The 23,591-nt window shown below is 35.2% G+C and overlaps 1 protein-coding gene across 2 annotated transcripts; it reads right to left on the bottom strand.

The window, feature by feature from the left end:
• Positions 1–49: 49 nt before the first annotated feature.
• On the bottom strand, positions 50–22,570 carry LOC131425097 (protein trapped in endoderm-1). Of its 2 annotated transcripts, none has more exons than XM_058586688.1 (6): positions 22,101–22,570; positions 7,961–8,106; positions 7,697–7,900; positions 7,436–7,638; positions 7,143–7,373; positions 50–222 (listed from the first exon to the last, which is right to left on the bottom strand). In XM_058586688.1, exons 1-6 carry the CDS (start codon positions 22,174–22,176, stop codon positions 117–119), a joined length of 966 nt encoding a protein of 321 aa, XP_058442671.1. In that variant the 5' UTR covers positions 22,177–22,570; the 3' UTR covers positions 50–116. The 2 variants fall into 2 exon arrangements, with proteins under 2 accessions (XP_058442671.1, XP_058442672.1); XM_058586689.1 differs by lacking the exon at positions 22,101–22,570 and adding an exon at positions 21,733–22,045.
• Positions 22,571–23,591: the final 1,021 nt, after the last annotated feature.

The following is a 23,591-nucleotide window of genomic DNA, read 5'->3' as shown; positions in this document are numbered from 1 at the left end:
TTTTTCTTTATAGTTCAATATCACAACCATAACATCAAATGACCTTCGATAACTGTGATAACTAAAATATAGCTAAGTCTTTTATTCGCTGCATCAATTATCACCAGTTCATGTTGCTATAAATGGTCAACCGTTCGGGACTTGTTGATCTCGTCGAATGAACGCAGTTCGACGTTTGTCTTCCAGAAACACATTTCCGACAGAAGTTTTGTGTAGGCGTGCCTGTGAATGTACAAAAAATATAGGTTACAAAATCTAAATCGAAAATGTGTGAATGTGTGCGAATAGTAATAATTTGTTCTTTTTGATGGTGAGACTCATGAATCAAAATAAAGTAATCGAAGAAATATAAACAAAAACGTAACCATGTATAACTGGAACAGCAATGGGTCTAAAAGAATAATATTCAAAATGTGCTTAGTTTTTGCAAAATTTCTTTTATATAATAAAAAAAAATTTATAAAACACAATATAAAAAATAAATATTGAGCACATTCCCCGACGAACGAAATGAACGGTTAGTCCAGAGCCAAAGTAATGAACATAATAATAATAATAATAATAATATTAATATGTGGCATATTGTACGTTTAGTTTCGAATGTTTATCCATGTACAATAGAAAAGATATGAAATTAGAAACTAAAGCAAATACCATTTTTTGCGGGTCACTATTATTCTGCTTCATTCAAAGCTTAAGATTCACATTTCTTGAATATATGGAAGTTTCAGTTCATTATGTTCTTTAAAAAACTGCAAGGAACAAAGGTCTTTTAGGTTTGTTAAACAGTTAATGTATACGGAAGAAATCAACAACTTAACTTTGTAAACTTAATTCGAATATCGATTCCAAACAAATATTTGTTTTCTCATAAGTTTTTTAATTTTTTCTTGGTAAACCTCATTTTGGAATAGTCTGATGTTGCATTTCTGATTAGAAATACAATATTCTGGTGTAAGTAAAAACATAATACGTGATGTGTGTAAAACCGATAACAATAATCATGCAATTAATTCAATGAAATTTATGTAAACAATGAAGGGTGCATTGATTGTAAATTAGGATAACATTCAATTCTTTGATATCAATTGATCGTTCTGAAAAACTGTAACTATTATGCATGTAACTGTTTAGGCAAAACAAAAGGCCTCGTAAGATTATTGAATTGAAAAATACTTTCGAGTAATATTTTACGGTTTTAAAATGTTACTGAATGGCTCAATATTCTCATCTCCCGCAAACCAGTGAAGCGTAAAATTCTATCTTCAGCAAAAATACATCGTTTTACCTATTCAATAGATACTAACTATCAACCTAGTCCTGTTGTATTCTTTACCGTATCTAGCAAACGTCTTCATGTAGTTCTTGAAAATTTACAAGTCAATCAAGGTGAAAATCTAGAATTGGTCTGCAGTAAACCCATTCGCGAGTATTTATTTTATTTTATTCTTTCAGCAGTCTTGTTTTCTCTCGCGTTGTTAACGCAATGCGAATAGGAGAAAAAGGATACTGGAGAGATCGTTCCATAGAGATATTTTATATTTTTCTTACTTATAATGCCCTATTATATTTCTCCTGAGTATCGAAAATCAGGTTTTGTTGAGGTCATATTGTTTACCAAAACATATCCGGTTCTCTTTTCCTTCCTACTAACAAATCTCTTATCCCGGGATGCTCGTGGAGATATAGTGGTACCCGCGGTCTCTAGAAACAACGAGTATCGGACTAACATTCCTTCCTTTTCCTCAGTAGCATAGCCTTTGGTCGTAGCCGATGTCCGTTATTGACCATTTAATGATATGTTAGGAATGAGTGGGTATGTACAGTGAAAATGTTTTGCTTCTCCAAAGTTTCATTTTCTTGTTCATTGCAGAGGTGCAAATAAGCCCATTTTGCACATGAAAATGTGAATCAAAAAACCGAACACCGTGAATTTAAAAATTGTGTAACAAAACTAAAATTGTGATTATGTTTAAAATTGTGGGAAATGAAATTGAAGACCTTTTTAAATTCTAAGTAAAACCAAAATTTATCTTATCAAAAATCATTCATTTAAAAATTGATTTGATATCTACAATAAATATGTGATGTGAAAAGATAATACTGACTATTTTTATTTACTGTGAATCAAACAATTTGCTTATTTCTACCCCTAGTTCATTGTACATTTCCACTCATTCGGTCAATCACGAAGTGCAACAAGATAAATGGTTCTCCAAACAGTTATTGGAATTAGTGGTTTGTACGCCGACTCCAGGTTCCGTTGTCCATGTGCACTCTGCCATAAATGGTTTGCAACACAATTCTTTCAAGAACAGTTCAAAGCCTAATGTCTAAACCTATCAGCAACTTGAATATCGTCACAGTCTATCAATATTCCTGGCGTGTAGCGTAGTATTTCATCTTTAGAACTCCTCCCTCTAAGTATTTTGTTTCCGGTGCATTTATATCCAGTCCAATAAGGTTTCGGTCCGATGTATTATTTGCAGCGCCCTTAGCAAATTTTCCTTTGAATTTGCTATTAAAAACAATCATAACTTCCTATGAAGGAAACTTGTCAAGCGAACCCTCATATCAGCGTAAACGCAGCGTTGTTATAGAAGCATGGACATTGCCAGCATTATTCAGCGCAACGATGTTGTAGAAACAAATTTTCACGGACACTAGTCACTGCCACTGGCATAGTGACGTGGTCTCGGCTCTTCGGCAGAACTTCGGGAGAAAGTCGGATGAACTTTCGACTTAAAATCGCAAGCTCAGCTTGTACTAAAATCTTCGGAATTCACCCGAAAGTAAATGTTAAGAGTTTAAAAACCCCTAGTTGGGGAGAGTTAGGGGTCAGTCAGCTTCAAAGAGTTCGCGGTAAATAGCCGTAAGTCTCGGGCGTCGACCCGTAGACAGTTCAGTTAGTCAGTTTCAGAGAGTCCGCGAAAGTTAAACGTAAGCCGCGGATGCCGTGAAGGCGGAGTTAGAATCGTTCTAATGAAATACTTTCCTGCAGTAGTGCAATATACTACACGAAACGACCGAAATTAGCTCTACGCCTAATTCGTATTACTGTTTTTGAATTAGTTGATTTTAACAACAGAATTTTCAAAATAATTATGAAATTAGTTAAAATTGAGAATTTACTTCGCTGAAAAAGCTCTTATTTTTAAAGAATGTGTTTAGTTGGCGAATATCCTGGACAAAAACCAGCAATATTTCAATCCAACGCGAAATCCTCATTGACAACTAATTTTGTTATTAAAATCAAAAGATTTGTTCCTATTTATTTATCGCCATTATTACTGAAGGACAGTACAAAAAAACAGAAATGAAATTTGTTTTATCAACAAGTTTATTAGCCAAAAACTCATGAGAAGTGTCAAAGCAAAACAATCCATTAAAAGGCTAAAAAGGACAGTCTTGTTGAAACTGCTTGCGAATTGTTTCGATGTTTTTCGCATGTATTACGATATCTATATATATAAAAATGCAGAGATCATTCTTTGTAATCGCATCACGTAAGAACGGATGGACGGATTGAGATGCTTTTTTTTTGTTTGATCAGTTTTTACCCCCACCGGGTTCGTACATCAAAAAAATTAGGAAAACTTACCGGAAAAGTGGGAAAAACCAATAAAGTTATTTTGTATGGACAATGAAATTTTCCACTGAAAAAGTCGCCAATGATTGCTAGATGATCGATAGGTGTTTGGCGCATAACGAGTTGCATAAGTGTTTGGCCGTCGAAGAAAGAAATACTAGATCGTTGAAAGAATCTTTTGGCGCGCAGCGAGTAGTTTTGTGTGAATATGCGTACTTGAATTATGTGATTATTCATTTCAAGCCACGTGCTTAATTGGGTATCAAAATTATTGCTTCCTAATGACGTTTTCGCTTCTGAGAGTTAAAACTGACCCAGGGTAGTTTCATCAAACACTTTTAACGAAGCTGTGTTGGTTTCGCATTTAGTATATGGGATCTGAGCAAGCCTCACAGAAAGAAATAATGTAATTTACACGACATGTAAATCAATAGCAACATGGAATAGACATGGGTTGAATCGAAAGTTTGATTGAAAACCATCATCGTTGTTAAACTAAACTGGATTGCATTGAAATTTCAATGAATAGAACTGTATCTTTCAATAACCGCTTAGCTTTACGATTGAATTATATTGAAACGTACAGCATTGTAAAGTAAGTCTATGTTTAATTGCCTGCTCCAAATATGTGCATGAAAATAAATGTAAATTCACAAAATATGTTGGAAAAAGATTCGATTTTCAGCTCAACAATGTTGAAACTAGGTTCGAAACTAGCAGGAGAAAAAGTACTGATATTGTTCACCAGTTAATGAATTCTGTGTAATGGAGTCAGATGAATAATATTGGTCATTGTGAGTGTGAGTTCAACAAATTAGAAAATTTTTGAATGAATCAACGAAAGGATCGTGTAGTAGAAGTGCTAAGGTCATACTAAGAGACATTCCTTGCATTTTGCCATAGAATGAGTTAGATTACACTAAACGCACATAATAAGTGGCAATTACAACAATGTTCAAGATGATTACCATAATGGATTGAGACTGCAATTTTATATTTCATATTCTGTGAAGAATGTTCGAATTGGAATGATAATTATCAAATTAAAATTTAAGCGTTGTCTCTCCAAGCAACCAAAAGTTTCACAGTACTTGAAAAATATCCACTTTATTAGACCTATAGAGTACGTGTGGCACTTTTTGGCAACTTGAACGCACTGAAAAATTTCTGGGAAAACTTTCTCGCTGCTTAAAAGCTGTACAAGGGACCGCTTCGAAGTTTGTTCTTTCAATTGAGTAATTTCTTTAAATACTTTGTATGCTTCATAAGCCAAATCTTCATTTACGAACTTCTGGTTAGTTGGACTAAATACAAATTGTAAATACATCCTACTCTACCGAATAAACATCCCTAGAAGAGAGATTCTTCAACATTGTATTAAGTTTATCAATACAAAATTCTGGTTAAGGACTTTTTTTTGTCGATTACCGAAAGCAAGAATCACATCTGGAAGAGAAAACGTGGCACCTTATATCGTTTATGTCGAAGCCATTAGAAAGAGAACTCTGTTCAGTGCATTGAGATTGAGATGACAATCTGTGAATTTGCTTATTAGGAGTATTTCACATTTTCACATTAATTTTTGATGACATTTCTCAGTTGGTGATAGTATTCAGAAAAATAATGGAGAGAAATATTAACACTTAGTCGTTTGACAATTCTGCTGTTTGAAAACATAAACTCGAGCAAATAATTTTTAGGCGAGACGAAGTTCGACGGGTCAGCTAGTATCCATATATAAATTTCTAAACCGATATGTAAAAATGACGTAAACTCTTAGTGGAAAATGTATTTATTCAGAATTTGTGCGCATTCGAAGCGATTGTGCGTTATAATGTTTTTACGCGGAACAGTGAAGTGAGATTCGAATGTTGCACTTTAATTGTATATGTCAAATGATGTTTTTTGTATCTTTTTTGTACTACTTGTGATCGGTTTTTGTTTTCCGAGTGCTCCAAGTTTTTAGTGAGAGAGTCGATTTCGCGAAGTCGAATGAAGAAAACAGCGATTTAAAAGAAAAAAAAATTCAAAAAATGTTTCGTTTATGTCTTTTTCTCCAATACAACATCGTATTTATACCTGCCAATATAGAAAAGATAACCGCGACTGAAATTTTTTTCGGTAGTAGTGTGCCATCTAGTGGCTAGTAGTCATTACGGTGTTAACGTTTTTTCAGTGACAGTGCGCAATATAGCTGCAAATAGCAGAAGCCAATTCAATTATTTATGTTGGTTGAAAACATCATTTTATTTCTCTAATTTTACTAAGAAATTAGTTGAATGGAAATGAAGTGTGCCATAGCTAAGAAATGACAGCACGTTTAATTGGTGAATTCAACTAAAAAAATAGCCATTTCAAAAAATATTTTATTATCATTAAGGGAATGAGAATTAAAAAATCTAAATTAGCAAATGTAAGATATTTTTAGTTGTCTCAAAAAGTAACTAACTAAAATCACTAATTTAGATTTTTTAATTCTCATTCCCTTAATAATAATAAAATATTTGTTGAAATTGCTATTTTTTTAGTTGATTTCACCAATTAAACGTGCTGTCATTTCTTAGCTAAAGCATACATCATTTCCATTCAACTATTTTTTTTAGTAGAATTAGAGAAATAAAACGTTGTTTTCAACCAACATAAATAGTTGAATTGGCTTCTGCAATTTGCAGCTATATTGCGCACTGTCACCGAAAAAACGTTAACACCGTAAAGACTACTAGCCACTAGATGGCAAACTATTACCGAAAAAAATTTCAGTCGCGGTTGTCCTTTCTATATTGGCAGGTATGAATACGATGTTGTATTGGAGAAAAAGACATAAACGAAATATAAACTTCTTTTAGAAAATTTTTCTTCTAAATCGCTTCCTTCTAAATTGTTCCGCGTAAAAACATTATTACGCACAATCGCTTCAAATGCGCACAAATTCAGAATAAATACACTTTTCACTAAGAGTTTACGTCATTTTTACATATCGGTTTAGAAATTTATATATGGATATATCGTAATACATGCGAAAAACATCAAAACAATTTGCAAACAGTTTCAACAAGACTGTTTTTTTAGCTTTTTAATGGACTTCTCATGAGTTTTTGGCTAATAAACTTGTTAATAAAACCAATTTCATTTTTGTTTTCTTTGTACTGTCCTTCAGCAATGATGGTGATAGATAAATAGAAACAAATTTTCTGATTTTATTAACAAAATTAGTTGTCAATGAGAATTTCGTGTTGGATTGAAATATTGCTGGTTTGTGTCCAGGATATTCGCCAACTAAACACATTCTCTAAAAATAAGAGTTTTTTTTCATCAAAGTAAATGCTAATTTCATAGTTGTTTTGGAAATTTTGTTGTTAAAATCAACTAATTCAAAAACAGTAATACGAATTAGGCGCAGAGCTGATTTCGGTCGTTCCGTGTGTAATTTCAGAACCTTATTTCGAAATTGAATAAAACTGAACAGTGGCAGATTTTCCTAAGCTTTCTAGTTTTGATTAATTCTACAAACTTTGTAAAAATTTGTTTAATCGTTTTTTATACATGACCTTACCTGTAATTCTGACTGCCGATAGCATAAATGAATGGGTTGATAACTGCTGACATCCACGCGAGCACCGAGGCAAATACGTGCAGGTGAGCATGTGAACCATCATCTTCGATCACATTAGCAATCATTAGTGGAAAGAAGCATATCAGAAAGCATAGGTATATTGTAAGAAGTGTCACTGTTAACCGACAGTCTTCTTTGTTGCGGAAAAAGGACTCGATTCTACCCGATGCCCTGTAACATAAAAACGATTATGAATAACAACATACACATAGTTATCTTAATGAATAAATTACTTATGTGCCTTTAACTTCGATCTTTGTTTGTGAACCGCGTAGAATATACAGGAGTAGGAAATTGAGATGACTATGCATGGAACCAAGACTCCAAACAGAAAAATGAATTTCTTTGGTGAGCTATCATTCTTCTTGAGAATGGTACAGGAAAAAGTTTCCTCGTCGAGTCCTAATCGACCCCATACTTCGAATAATGGAAGCAACTGAAAAAGATGGAATTCGTAATCGAATTTTTTTTATTATATGATCTATTATTGTCACCATTATGCCAAATGAGAAACCCCATATCAAAAACAGTTGGAAGAACAGACTGATCGGAGTATATATCCCAGAATACCGATTTGGGTGTAGTATCAATGTATATCGGTTGATGGTCAGGCCAACCATACTCAGTACTGATACTGCAACGTTACCGTAGAAAAACACTGGGAACACTTTGCATAGTTCTGGGCCTAGAGTCCATTGCTAGAAAGAAAGAACTGAGTTTAGTATGGAACAAATGCGAATACAATATGTCATAACTACCTGATTAAGGAACCTGATTGCTGTAAGCGGCATATTTACTGCACAAAAGAAGAGATCAGATATACTGAGAGACAGCACAAACACTGTTGTTGGGTGTTTTCGTAATTTTTGATATTTTAGGAGCGCTATTACTGTGAGGAGATTTCCTGCCAAAAAGATAATTTGGGTTTTTCAGTACAATAGTAATTCATATGTTCAAGAGATTTATTGCATATTTTGAAGATTGAATCGAACGTTTTTCAACGTTCAAGAAATAAAGTGGTTAATGTATAACCGATTCTTCAAACTTTTGTAGACAGGGCTGTTGTACCAATAGTCATCTCATTAGTAGAGTCTCCATATTATTTTGCCGATTACTCGAATTTCAAGAAACGAATTGAGATAAAATCGAATACACTGAGGCAATGCTTCAACTACCCTTCAAGAAGTAATACCCCAGAAAAAAACAGTTCGAAAATTGTTCAATATTACTGTTACAGCGACGCGAAAACTTGAAGCGAATGCACCTATTTTCATCTTATCCTGTCCAACAGCAGATCTCACTCTAACTGATGACTACTGGAACCATTACCCTATATATATTTATGGATCTTTGATTTAAGATAACACGTCGGTCAAAAAGCCCTGGTGAGACAAAGAAAACAAATTTTTAACGTAGTACTACGTCTTTCTTTACTATACCAAGAATACCGGTAAGGAGCGAGCTTTAAGATACATGCTCTATCAGAAGCAACATACAAGATGGTTTAAACGGTTCAGAAATAATGATTTTGTTGTTTGCCGACGACACCTCCCTCATCTTCAAAGACCGCGTAATTCGTTCATTAGTAACCAAACTGCAGATAGGAATGAATTTATTGGTTGAATATTTTAGCAGTTGGAAAATATGCGTCAACCTAATTAAAACTCAAGCTGTTATATTTCCCACTCTAAATCTTCCCGACTGTCCCCGCCTGAGAATAATAAAATTAAAATCAACGGCTCTGAAATAGACTGGTAAAATGAGGTAGTTTATCTAGGGACTGTTCATAAACCACGTAGACTCACTAAGGGGGAGGGGGGTCAAGCAATTTACTTAGTTTAATTACCCGGCCGATTGATCAAAGAGACAGTTTAAATTGCGTATTCAACCAAATGTATGATGCTTGAGAGCAAAATTGCAATTTGTCACGTCGAATAACCTTGACATACTGACTAAACAAATCGTCGACTGTAATCTGTACTGTGAAAGTGATTATCAAATGAGATACTCCGTAGTTCTATGACCAAGTAGAAGTATACTCAAAGAAAGGCGACTCTATTGTTTTTTCTTTCATTCTGCTATTCCCTATCGACGTGAAAAAAAGAAAGTACTAACATAAACATAAATTGAAATAGTTCATTATTCTTTGCAAAAAGTCATCGGACTTTAAGTTTATTGCAGTAAATGAATAAATTTCAATTTTTATGCTTTCCGATAATTATTTAGTCACATCGTAATCAAGCAGTCAAGGAAAAATGAAGATAATTCAATTGCTTCTGCAATCCATGTGCGTTCTGACAAGTGAAATGTTCAGAGAATTTTAGAAATCGGTAAAGGAGAGAATTTTAGAAATCGGTAAAGATGAAAAAAACTTAATTTTGGTCTAGGTGGTTTATGAACGGTCCCCTAGGACTGACCATGGATAGCAAATTTCTCTGTAGGTCGCAGTTATAAAATGCAACCTGTTACTGAGATCTCTTTACCCATTGATGAATAGAAAATCTAAATTGTCACCTCAAAACAAACTTGCTGTTTATAGACAACTAGTCTATCCAGTCATGGAGTATGCAGTTCCGGTATGGAAAAATTGCGCAAAATGTCACAAATACAAGCTTCAAATCGTTCGAGCAGAAATGTGAAAAGAACACACAAGAACGGATGGATGGATCAAAAAAAATTAGAAAAATTCACCGGAAAAGTGGGAAAAATCAATAAAATTATTTTGCATTGACAATGGAATTTTCCGTTGAAAAAGTTGTCTATGCTTGCTAGATCTACGATTGATGTTTGGCGCGCAACGAGTTGCATAAGTGCTTGGCCGTTTAAGGAAAGAATACTAGATCTTTGAAAAAATTGTTAGGCGCTCTACGAGATATTTTGTGTGGAGATTTCACATGCATACTTGATGGATATGATTCGTCATTTCGAACCACGTGATTAAATGGGTATCAAAACTATTGCTTACTAATGTCGTTTTCGTTTGAAAAAACTGAAACTGACCCAAGGTAGTTTCATCAAACAAACACTTTTTACGAAACTGTGTTGATTTCGCACTTAGCAAATGGGGGTTGAGTAAAACTGATTTAAAAATCAGGTTCGAAACTGACTCGATTTTCAGTTCAACAACGTTGAAACTAGGTTCGAAACTGATTTCAAATAAACGGTTTGACAGATGAATAGTATTGGTCATTGCGGGGGCAAGATTTACAAATCAGGAAATTTTTTAATGAATCAATTAAAAGATTGTGCTGTAGAAGCGCTAAGGTCAAACTAAGAGATTTTCCTTGCATTTTTCTTTCTAATGATTTAGATTAGACTAAGCGCACACAGTAAGTGGTTATTAGATATCAATGTTCAAGATGATTACCATAATGAATTGAGACTGTCATTTTATGTTGCATATTCTGTGAAGAATGTTCAAACTGGTAAGAACGATATCAAATTACAATTTAAGCGTCGTCTAGAAGCAATCAAAAGTTCCACAATACCTGAAAATATCCACTTTATTATAGTTCTGAAATACGCATGGTACTTTTTGATAACTTGAACGTACAGAACAGATTCTGAGAAAAATTTCTCACTGCTTAAAAGCTGTACACATCGAATTATTTTTATGGATGTCGGTACAGTTTTACTGACTTTCATACAGCTGAATATTCGGTAATCCGTTCAGTAAAAGTTTTATTTGCTGAATGATCGGTACAGTTCCACTGAACTTCGATCCGTCATAATTCTAATCACTTCTTCATCATTCAATACCGACGTTCGGCAAAATTTACAAAACAATTCAAGAAATATGTAAACGTCTTGACCCGTAAAGTATTACTGTTTTTAGGTAAATTGTATTAGATATCTGGGAAAGGAAGGAGCAATTTAGTTTTCAAAATATATTTCCATCCGATTAATTAATTTATTTGCTTGTGATGAATGAATTGAATTACATTTGCTCTCCAGAAATAATTTATTCAAATAAAATGATCAGATATCTTTCGGATGCAATTCTGTAGAATATGGGATCACCCTTCATATTTTTAGAGTGCTGAAATAGAAAGTTGTAAAAGGCTTTTTGAATATATTCACTAAATGAATAAATACCGCTAGGAATCAGCATTATCTATTTTTCGCAAGTAATTAATTCGCTCCACTATTTTTACTCAACAAATATAGAAATTTTCACATTTTTACGTCCGAAAATTATGTTATTTGACAGATCTGTATTTCTGCTGAATGTATAGTGATGGTTACTGAAATTCTTCATTATTTTTTAATGATTTTCCGAATATTGGTAGAACTTCCACTGAGTTCGTCAAAAGAAAAGACATTTCAGAGTTCACAGACCGTGTCAGTAAATAATAAATAACCGTAACTTTTACATGGGAGTTGGATAAATTTTACGTATCTTTCAGTAAAAATAATATTTTACAGATCGTTGCGCAAAAAATATTACCGAACACAAAAATAGAAATTTTTTGTGTATAAGAATTTGCTTAAAAGTTTGTTCTGTCGGGTGAACATTCACGTATGAATAATTCCATAAAACGGACTGTTCAGAATAGAAATCTGTGCATTTGTTCAATTTTCGCTTAACAGAAGTATTTCATCTTTTCACATTAATCTTTGGTGATATTTCTTCTTTTTGAGCTAAAGCGAGTGTGTGTCGAATTCCGTTGATTGTAAGTTAAGTAATCAGAAAAATAATGGAGAGAAACGTTGACCACTTAGTCTTTTGAAAATTCTTCTGGCGAGACGAAGTTCGACGGGTCAGCTAGTTTAGTATAAAAACTAAATGGACATCTTCTGAACACGCCATTATTAGAGTGCTTTACAGCTAGAGTTAGGATAGGTTAGTTTAGGTTAAGTAGATAAAATATTATTCCAATGATGAAAAAAATCCAAACATGAAATAAAAGTCACTAACTACGTAAAACTGAAGCAATAAGAAATAAAACTTAATATAGACTAAACAAATAACACCATAGATGTTAAGGTATAAACTGTATCACTAAAATATTGTAGCTACTGTACAAGAATGTTGTCGAAAAAATGTATGTATGTAGATTTAAAACATGATATATCGTACATTGTACAATTCAAAGTTTTCTACCGATGGAAAGATGAGAGAAATTTTCATCAGCTGAACTTTATTTAAAGAAAGATAGATTTCAAAGAAGCGGAAGTATAACTTTGCGGGAAATACAACTCAGTATACAGGATACTGGCTCATAAAAGGCTAAACAACTTATTCTCTTATTGTTGACGATATTCACGAAACGTTAACACAACTGACCGTTTACCAAGTTTACGTTACCAAGAACTAGAAAATATGTTATAGCTGCAAAACTCCTACAGTCTGATAAATGAACATGTGTTACCTAACGGTAAAGTTACAATTAGGTTTTTATCGTGACGACACAAATGAACAAGTATTCATCCTTGACAGTTCAGCAGACAGTACAAACAAGCTTAAACAAAAATCGAAGAGCACATCTAAAACAATCATCTTTACACTTTGCAACTAGTCACTTTTATTTAATAAATTTCAAAAACGAACCGTTTTCAATCGTGAACAAATGTTTTAAAACTTTATTTAGGCGATATGGACCGTAAATGGTCTGATCCAATTTGTCAATAAACAAACAAAAGAAATTTCTGTTTACAAACAGTACTGCTGAACTGTCAAAATGTGTTCATCCGATTGAGGTTAGCAGTGACGGTAAAAAACCTAATAAGCCTAAGCATGGAACTCCAGGTGATTCACAGTGTCACAGCGAAGAGAGCGAGTGAGTCATAGAATAGTTGAATCACAATAACTGCAAAACTGAATCACTATTGTCTGTGACATGCTTATGACATATTTTCGATTACCAGATGTGTCAATGAGAAACTATAAGCAGGACATTAAGAACGTATTATTTATGCGATGAGTTATTATCGGCTGGCATTCTATAAGTGAGTGGTGTGAATTAAACCGATGCGAAAAGTCGAAGCGAATGCACCTATTTTCATATCACCCTTAAAGTTAATCTATCGAACAGGGATGACAACTAAAGCCGAGATGAATGGGAGTAAAGCTACCCTATATTATTATGTTTTGTTATATATAAATGAATTGCATTTTTTGTGAGTGATATCATCTATCAAAAAACGAAAAAGTGGAATTAAATTAAACAAAATCGGTGAAAGTAAATCTTTTATAATATAACTTGCGGTACGCGAAATTATGCAGGAAATATTCATTATCATTTCCGCTCTGAATAGTTGACAATGTGGTTTATACAGAATAGTTGCACCGAATACATGAGGCAAAAAGGGTTCTTTTTTTACATTGCCGCGCAGTCTTGGATCGAAATACAGCTATTCGAATCTGCGTTGCCAGACGCATGCTACGAGGGATAAAAATGGAAATCCGGGATGTGTTATATCGGTCACATCATAGGTCTTCTGCAAACCTATTAAGCGATATATTAACATTAATTTGTTTACATTCGCGACTTGCACCCTAGTTTTAGAGTACATTACAACGAAAATATAAACGACTATGTACACACAACGAGTGCCCGGGCAGCTTCCCAGTATCCAGCAAGTCTGCATTAGATTCGGCAAAAAAAAGACAAGGGATACCTCCTCGCAGTGTTGTGATAAGTGGGTTTTCATTCGCGTGTAGCTCGAGCCGCTATTAACTCGCTAGCTGAGCTCAAGTGGTGAGATAATACTACACACATCCATCCGAGTCCGAAATTAAATGGTTTCCCGCACAGTAATGCAATGGAAACTAAACGCCGCTCCAATAACACAGTCACTTTCTTTGTATTTTGTCTGTTTACTGCATCATCAACGGTCGTGAGTTCGTCTTTGCTTAACATTTTCCAGTGTAATCTTAGCCGGAATCCCGCCAATGCCTTACTGTATGTTTAATGTATGTATAAATGATTCATATGGCACTCTTACGTTCTAAATTGCTGAGTGACACTGTGAATTGTGCGCTTCTGGTATCATATTACGAAGGAAAAGTATTCAATTTCAAAGTTTTTCCTTTGTTAAAACTCCAGATGAGCGATAGCATTTTCGTAATTTTCGTGAATAAAACCTTGTTCCAACTGTTTGTTCTTGTTTACTAAACTATGTACGATCCCATTGAACGATGTTACTTTCAGCTTCTAGTCCCTCTGAAACGAGATAGTTTTACTGTACATGGTTTGAAAATATATATAGCCTCAATTAATTAATTATTTACTTGTTATTGGCACTTGACCCAACGGTCACTCGTATAATATGTAGGTGCAGTAGATGTCCCCCAGTTCATCTGAAGAGCCTCAAAGTGAATCATATTTTTGAATAATAACGAATGACTAGCCAAAACTCATGCAGGTTATGATGTATATCTCATGTAGATTTGAGTGTATAACGCTGTTACTTTGTTTTTGTCTCGATAAATACTACTGTTAGATCTTGTAGGGCGTTGAGTGTTTGTTCGACGACATACTAAACGAAATATTCGTTCAGTTTGTTGGAACGGTTTTTTGTTCTTTTTCTACAAAAATAATGTGAAAATTTGGTGTTTTCTTCACATAAAAAGAAATTGTGTTGTTATTCTACACTACAGGTATGTAGTGTTTATTTAAAAAAAATAGATAGAAACTTCTGAAATTGATCAATTAAATTAGTCCAACTGGGCTTCAACTCTTCATAGTGAAAATGTCTCAACAATGGGCCTCCGTCTGTCGAGTTTGTTGAACAAAAAATGGTGCGCAGTTAAATGGTCTATTTCAAAATCGGTAAACGAAAGTCCCGAATCGGTCTCCAGTTGGATGATTTATTGGACATTCATCGAATCAATGGTCCAACGTTTTGAACGAACGGAGGATTTCCGTTTAGATTTTTTTTTCATCTTAGAAGGGGGGTAGCAGATCATTGAATCCATCTAATATTTAGAAGTGATTTTTCACTTTGAAACACTGAATTTAAAAAAAATCCTTGTACAATCTGTTACACAAGATCGTGGTCATTGTTAAATTACGATCAAGAAGTGACCTCAGTTCTCCATGCTTTATGGAATGAATAAGTTAGTCGAATTGTTTCTCAAATAAAATTTTGAAACTTTCGTATATACAGAAAATTTTGAAATAAACTAAATCTATTAATTGGGTTTGAACTTATCTGCCAAGTCATGGTTAGGTAGAAAAAAAAAATTAACTACAGTTACACTCAGAAGCAGGGACAGTATATGGTTAGTTAACAGATGTACTCAGCTCGCTTTCACATCTCATCCAAGTCAGTCGATAAAACAAAACCGCTTACGTTCGGGACGAAAGAAACCAAGTACAGTATTGTGTAGTGAACAATAGAACGACCTCGAAAATGAGTGAACCAAACGAATAAAAGCTACCGCCGGTACGAAAGAACACAATTATTGTTGACTTCAGGCAGTGCATAATTCGACCTTCGATACGAGAACTTGAAGGTTCGCTTAAGGAGCAAATACATCTTGACATTAAACGTGTGCATTTACATCAATGCAATAGGACGAATAATGTTGTTTACATCCAGTTTTATAAAGAGTTAGATGCAATTCAATTCGCAAAAGACAATAACAATGTGCACTATGTGGAGCACGAGAACATTAAGTACAACATTCCAGTATATATGGAAGATAGTGCTATAGAAGTGCGTGTGCATGATCTTCCCTGAAGCGTCATCGATCCTTATATTCGTAAAACTATATCCCAATACGGAGAGATTCTCTCTATCGACAAAGAAAAGTGGAAGAACTTTTTCCCCGCTATTCTAAATGGCGTACGTTTGTTACGCATGCGCTTGAAAAAGCCTATACCTTCTTATGTAACTTTCGGTCAGGATACAAGAATCCCGTTACCTATGACAATCAGATGGCCACATGATTGACATTGCCAAAAAGCTGTTCATTACGGTAAGCCATGTGATAAACAACCATGGCCATGGAGACAACCATACCAAAGGATAACGGTGCTTCCTTCACACCAACCCCAAGCAACCCCAGTACTCCTGTGACAGTCATCAACAACAACAGTGAAGTATCCCCTTCAACGACACCATCCAACGTAACCCCTATAGAACAAAGTACACCAGCTGCAGTTAACAGCTTACCATCCAACCAACCAACAACTGCAAACAATGTACAACAAGGCGCATCTACAGCAACTAGTAACGAAATCAACAACAATACCACGGCCATGGATGACGAGACGAACCACGAACAAACTGCCCCTCAATCCTTGCAGAAGGTTAATGGAAGCTCCTTTCCCCCTAGAAAAAGGGTGACAACGAGATCCAATACAAAAAAAAATTTTAGCTAAAAACTCAGCTCAATCGGCCACGTAAAGCTTGTACGCAAATGGGCCTGAATAAAAATATCTTTTAAAAAAACAAACACAGATGTACTCAGCTATCTCGTGCATAATATTTGTATCCAATACTGGATCAGCCTTCGATAAAACTTTTCATATTTGAAATATTTCTATAAATCTTAATGATGTGATATTGACTTTTTTCACCTAAAACACATTGGCTGTTGCTAGTCTCAAATAATTATGTTTTTGAGATCAGTTTTTCAAAGTTTTTTTTCTGAATTATTTTGAAAATTTGAAATTTTTTCTAAATGTCACTATCAACTAGCAACTTTGCACGACGATGATTGGAATGCTTATGTCACTGGACTGCTGCCAACCAAGCTCTACCAATCGTCATATATTGAGTGTCTGAGAGCCGATCTATCATAACTTAAATTCTCTTGATATTACACTCACCAGGACGCTCATTGATTGCCGATGCGATTGATATTATCTTCATTTCTCCTGTCACTGCTTGATTACGATGTGACTAAATATTAATCAAGCAGCTAAACATTGATTTAAATTTCTTTACACCAACAAACTCCGGAATCCGATAACTTTTTGCGAAGAACAATGAACTTTATCAATTTATGTTTATGTTCGTACTCTCATGGAATTATTTTACTTCAACAGGGAATAGGATAATGAGAGAGAGAAACAAAACAGTCGCCTGTCTTTGACTGAGTATACTTCTATTTGGTCATAGAGTCTGTCAAATGAGATACTATTGAGTATCTCATTTGACAGACACTTTGATCATATCGATTACATTTCACGATGATTTTTGTCAGTCTGTCAAGGTCATTTGACATGACTGAAAATTTGCAGCTCTGGTCATGTGCACTGAGCACTCTTGAGGTACTTCTAAACCATATGCTTAGAGCCATGGAGTCGTAATATTGTTTTCGTCTGAGACGCTATTGCATTCAGGTGCAAATAGATTCAACTTTTCGTCTGCTCATCGGTTTATGTTGAACCACGAACCACTATCACTTCTTTCTACAGTCCATCAAATGAAATTTCTAATATTAATTCTTTAGCTCCGTCCGTCAAATTTTGAAATTTAGTTAAATTTAAAAAAAAACACAAAATAACCACTCAAGTGTCAGATTTCAACCGAAAGTTAAAATTAACCGCGAAATGGTTCACAGCCTTAGTATACTTTCTTGTCTACCGAGTTGACGGTTCAATACATAGATTTAATAATTTAGCCCATATACATACAATTGTGGAATGTTCAATAGTGCCCTTGAAGGAAAAAAGACGAAGTGAGTTCAGGTGAGTTTTTCTTCATTTACGAAGACATTATTTCGAAAAGTTTCGTCTGGGCGATTTTAAACTTGATTAATCATCGCGGTAAATTTGATGGCATCTTTCTGTATTTATCAATTCATATTTCGACGTGAACATTTCAGAAGGGCCTAAAAGTTAATGACAAATTTTCTTTGTTTACTTTCTCTTCTGTAAATTATTCATCAGTTTTTTTAACTTACAGAATAGCTGTTATGTATGCCTAACACACGCTTTGCATGAGTACGCAGACAATGTTTAACTTTCTAGAATCACCCTATGAAAAGACAGACATGATAACTTACTGATGGAATAAAAATAAATACATGAGAAGAAAATACCGTTTTGTCAACTTAGAAGAAAATACCGTTTTGTCAAATTTCTGGAGCAGGGAAAAGCTCACTAGAGATAAGTTATTATCAATCTTTCACTATGTCTCCATTAGGCATAAAACCTCCTCATCTTTTGTACCAACAGGTTACAGAATATCCAAATGATACATTCCATATTATTTACTATTATAACATATTGCATATCATTAAATATTATAGTGTTCGACAAAACAATTTTCTGCTAGTATCACGAGTTAGATGAAAGTCGAACTGGTTTGAACAGCGATTGAACACTCGGCACATACTGACAAATGACTCGTTGTGGTCATAGTTGGTTCTGGCGCAGGAATGCGTAGGAAAGGATGAGTTCGAAGACATCGACGACTAATATCAAATTTGTCCAAACGGTGATGTACTTCCTGAATCGGCTACGATGTCTGTGGAAACTGTGTAAAATGACTATTTGCTGTCACGTATCCAAAGGGGGAAAAGGGGGGGGGGGGGGAGCGAGGGGATCCTGGCCCCTCCCGATATCAAAAACAGATATTTAATTATTTAGAAGCTCTCAGACATGTGTTACAGAAATAACGAGACATTAAACGTAAAGAAATGTAATACAATAACAGTTCCAGTGGAAAACTTTAAAGTGTCTGTTAAAAGCACCCGTAAAAGGCACACCGAAAATTAGGTACATCAGTAATCTTCAGTAACATTTTTTTTCCTTGGGGAAAGTCTGTTGAAACAGAAAGGCCAAATTCCATAAAAGGAATGTAATGCCAAGACTTTGCTTTGAGTAATAGAGAACCGCTGATCTAACGTCCTAAGAACCAATAATCTAATTAGTTTTGCCTGCAAGCATTGCCTGCACATATTTAGGACTAAGGAGTGTATCGAAAAGTAGTTAGCAACATTGATTTTTGAATAAAAAAGCGAAAAAAAACATATTTTGACATCAGTTTTCGATATATTGTAGATGAATTACATTTTTATGCATTTCACTGATTATATTGAAGAAAATCCTAGTTTCTGTGAAACGCTCGCACTTTGGACTTTACATTCTTCATCAAATTCTGCACAGTTACTTTTGTGACTTTCCTGGTGGCAGCTGTCCAGTTTTTTTTTTTGAACTCCTGTATGTTTTGAGACACTGTACCTTCCTTCCGAAAGTGCCGCTTGACAATAGACCAATACCTTTCAATTGGCCGAAGATCCGGGCAGTTCGGTGGGTTGATGTCCTTATCCACGAATTGTACATTATTTTTTGACAACCACTGTAGAACGGAGTTGGCGTAGTGGGCTGAAGTCAAATCCGGCCAGAAGAGAGGAGGAGCCTTATGCTTTCTGGACAGTGGCAGCATTCTCTTCTTCAAACATTCTTCCTCGTACACCTTGGCGTTAATTGTGCCCTTCGTGAAGAAAATCGACGACCGCAAACCACAGGTACAAATTGCTTGCCAGACCAACATCTTCTGCCCAAACTTTTCCATCGCCACCGTGGTGTCAGCGTCGTCCAGGTCCTGGTACACCGATTTCGTATAATATTGCGATCCGGGCAGCGCTCGAGAGTCTTCCTTGGCGTAGGTTTCGTCGTCGATCAGGATGCATCCGTCTTTATTCTGCAGAATCCGGTTATACAGTTTTCGCGCTCTTGTTTCGGCCTGAACTTGCTGTAGTAGGGACTTTTACGGCACCTTCTGTTACTTGTACGTTCTCAGGGAGTTCCGAACTTTGATCCGTTGAATCATCCCAATGCTGGTGTTGAACTGCTTGGCCAAATCCCGCGTCGACGCCGATGGGGTTTTCCTGATGTACTCAACCACTTTTAAGTCCCGGCCGGGCTGGCTGGGACCCGTTTTCCTACCGGATCGGTGCAAATCCTTCATGAAAAGGTTCTTACCGAACTTCTCGATAATATTTTTGACACTGGTGTGGTGCACTTTCACCCGTTTTGCAATTTCGTTGTACGTGACACCACTTTCTGAGCACCAAGTGTGCAGAATTTTCTTTCGCGTTTCCGGATCAATTCGACTCATCATTGAAACGATAAACCGTACCGAAACCAATCGATTGCGCAGCTGTTATTGACATGTAAACAAACAAGTCACCGCAAAACACGCTGCAAAAAATTAAGCCATTTCCGAGTAATAACTGTTTGAATGTTGCTCACTACTTATCGATACACTCCTTAAAAAAACGAACGCAAGCGCACTTCGAATACATATTAGGCTAGATCTATTATTATACATCAGAGTCCAGAATGGTTACCCGACAATGGACAGAAGTCATGCTTCAAAGCAGCACGAGTGCCTCGAAGAGAGGCTAAATTGGTCGGAAAGATCATGGTGCCGGTTTTCTGGGATTGTCACAGTATACTTTTGGATGACTAACTCAAAACAGAGAAAATATAAGTATTAGCGTGCATTTATTGAGCAATTAAAGACCGAAATCACTGTGAAATGACCTTACATGAGGCACATGAGCATCGCTACTGTGGTTAAAATCAGCAGTTTAGGGTGCCAATCCACTTTGTTCACCTGATTTGGTTTCCTCGAACTATTACCCGTTCCCAAACCTCAAGTCATCTCTGCGATTCGATGTGAGTTTCATTTTGGAATTTTAGATCGCTACTTCCACAACCTGAAACCGAAATCAGTATAACCAAAGTAAGTTTATTAGGCCATCAACTAATATGATTTACAAATTTAGAAGATGACCATTGCTCAGCATCTATCGCATCATCACAAGTTTTGTGGATTATTGTGCTCTATAAAAGGATATTCAGAAGGTCTTAGACATGTGTGGCATAGATGGTATGCCAGTAAACTCTAATAAATGTTTTACAATAACCTTCTCTCGGGCACATTCCCAATTTTTTTAAATAGTCATAAATGATAGTTCCTGTGGAAAATTTTAAGTATCTCTGAAAAGCGCCGGTGAAAGGCTCACCGAGAATTAGGTACACACATAATCTTCAGTAACATTATTTTTTTATCTAAGGAACCCTCCTGAAACGAAATCCTGGGTACAAGTCTGATTGTAGTGGAAGTTTGTGTGATCTATGTTTCCATTTATATAGTCACCACTGAGTTAGTGTTTTTGGAAAGTTTCAAATATCCACAGAATTTTATTTCCATCGAATAATCCTAATACCTTAGGAATTTGAAATTTGCAATACAGTGAATTTTGGTGTGAGAACATGATGTACATGAAAGTAGCACAGGTCTGGTCATAGCAAGGAAATTGTTTCGCGAGCAATAAACGAGTGTTTACAGTTGAAATTTAATTGTGTACTGTATTTTTTGTAGATGTAAGATGCAAACAGAAGTTGAGTATTGGAGCTTTTTTCCAGCATAAAGACTAAATAATATTTTTGAGATTCAACAATGTCCCTTCTAGACAATATCACCAAACCAGATACACTGCAACAATTGTTTTGGTCACAATATGTACGATGAACTATAACGTATACTTAAAATTTATTTGGAAAGGATATGAATTTTGAATTTGATTTATGTGACTTAGTTTTATCTTCATACGTACGTTAGCTATGTTGAAGTCAAATTTAGCACAACCAGATTATATGAAACTGTCCTCACCAGTTTTTATGAAACACTGTTCAGATCAATACGAATGTTCAAACAAATTGGGGTACAATCCAACTCTATCCGTTATCCATAAAGCAGTGTAACATCTCTTCTGATAAAATTGTATTAGAAGCAACCAGGTTGAACATTTGAACATTCACAAAACGTGTCTCATATTGATAAAAGCTCTCTTGTATAACACAGCTATTTGAATTTTCACTTTGAGTTCAAATTGTCAACATTGAATTCTCCGTTTTCTTATCAGCCAATTGATTGTAGCGTCACTCTATATCAGTCTAATACTTCTTATGAATTCGTCATTACCTATGATTCCGAACACGAAGACCAATCCAGCACTGATGGTAGCGAATATTGAAATGCTATATGAATAGACAACCATTTTCGCAGATTTTCTTCGGCTCTCCTATGTTACGATCAGCTCATTTAGGATTAAAAGGATCAATATCCGTTTTGGCACGTTTTTCAGTTGTTCACTATGGTAAAAAAAAAAAACAAAACACACCAGTCAAAGCAACACTCGCGACCGCACCATATGCCTACTTTACATGATAACCGATCGCTTTGAACTGAGCTGCGCGCGCTCTTCGGTCGTCACAAACATCCCCAATCACACAGAGAAACAGCGCTTGCACAGGCAACAAATCCAGACGCGTTTCCCTTCGCAGAGCGACCTAGCATGGTCTATCAGTATGTGCATAAACTAAACCACGTACACACCCCGCTGCATCGATGATGGGTATACGGAACGAAACTGGTGAACGTTCTTGATGACACTAGGCTGCCTGCCTGACTAAACGTTTTGGTCGCTGGAATTAAAGATGTGTGTGCCTATACACTTTTACCACAGTGCAGCTTGATGGTGAGTAAACCATTCGTCACCACCCAAATCAAAAGGGATTCTTATTTATGAATCAGATAAAAACAAGCACATGCACGCAGAAAAATCCTGCTTATTTAAAACGATAAAACAATTAGTTGTTCATCGAACCAAAGTTAAGTTGCTTCAAAGCAGTGTATAATAGATTTAAATCACAATGCGGTTATCTAAAATACACGTTTCCATCTTTGAAATGACCCGAAAGTTGTGAATTTTTACAGTTTATTTTCTGCGTGTCGTTTTAAAGGGCACACGTGGTAGTAGCATTGAAAACCTAATTGTCTGTCAGATTTTTTGATCCTAGAATAACAAAACTAATAACGTCCTACAAGCTTTTTTCTGCAAAATAGAGTCCATGACGGTTATTAGTTTCTAGCCGCCTAAAAGTTCTAATTTTCAACTTCAAATATGAAGCCTCAAATCACGGTGTCCCTTCATGTGTGCATAACAGGTAAAGAAGGCAGTAGCATATTCAAGGATTAGCACAATTTGCACGCTTGAGGAGAGCATTTTTTCATTGTGCAGCTGCTTCCTGTGAATGCCTAGAGTTATGCACATCTGAGGCAAAACAGACATTTGTCAAGTTATTTCAAATTGTTGCTATTTCTTCAAAGAATCTGAAGGTTCATTATAACAAGTCATTGCTGTGAATCATTGTCAACTAATTATTGTCGTTATATGTAACTTCTTCTCCAATGTGCAGATTACTTCTAATATATTTAATATATTAACTAAATTAAATTAAATATAATACAATAACGAATTACATCTAGTACAGTGCTTCATTTATAATTTACTTCTTTCTTGCATGTTTCATTATGATTCAAAAATAAATTTAACTTTTTTATAAAAAAAAAAGTTCATGCGAAATAAATTGTCATTTTTGCGAACTGAGTATATAAGTATTGAAAGATTTA

The sequence above is a fragment of the Malaya genurostris genome, chromosome 1 (assembly GCF_030247185.1).
Source record: "Malaya genurostris strain Urasoe2022 chromosome 1, Malgen_1.1, whole genome shotgun sequence".
NCBI lineage: Eukaryota > Metazoa > Arthropoda > Insecta > Diptera > Culicidae > Malaya > Malaya genurostris.
Note: the sequence above shows the minus strand (reverse complement) of the source record. Positions and strands in the feature narration are given on the sequence as shown.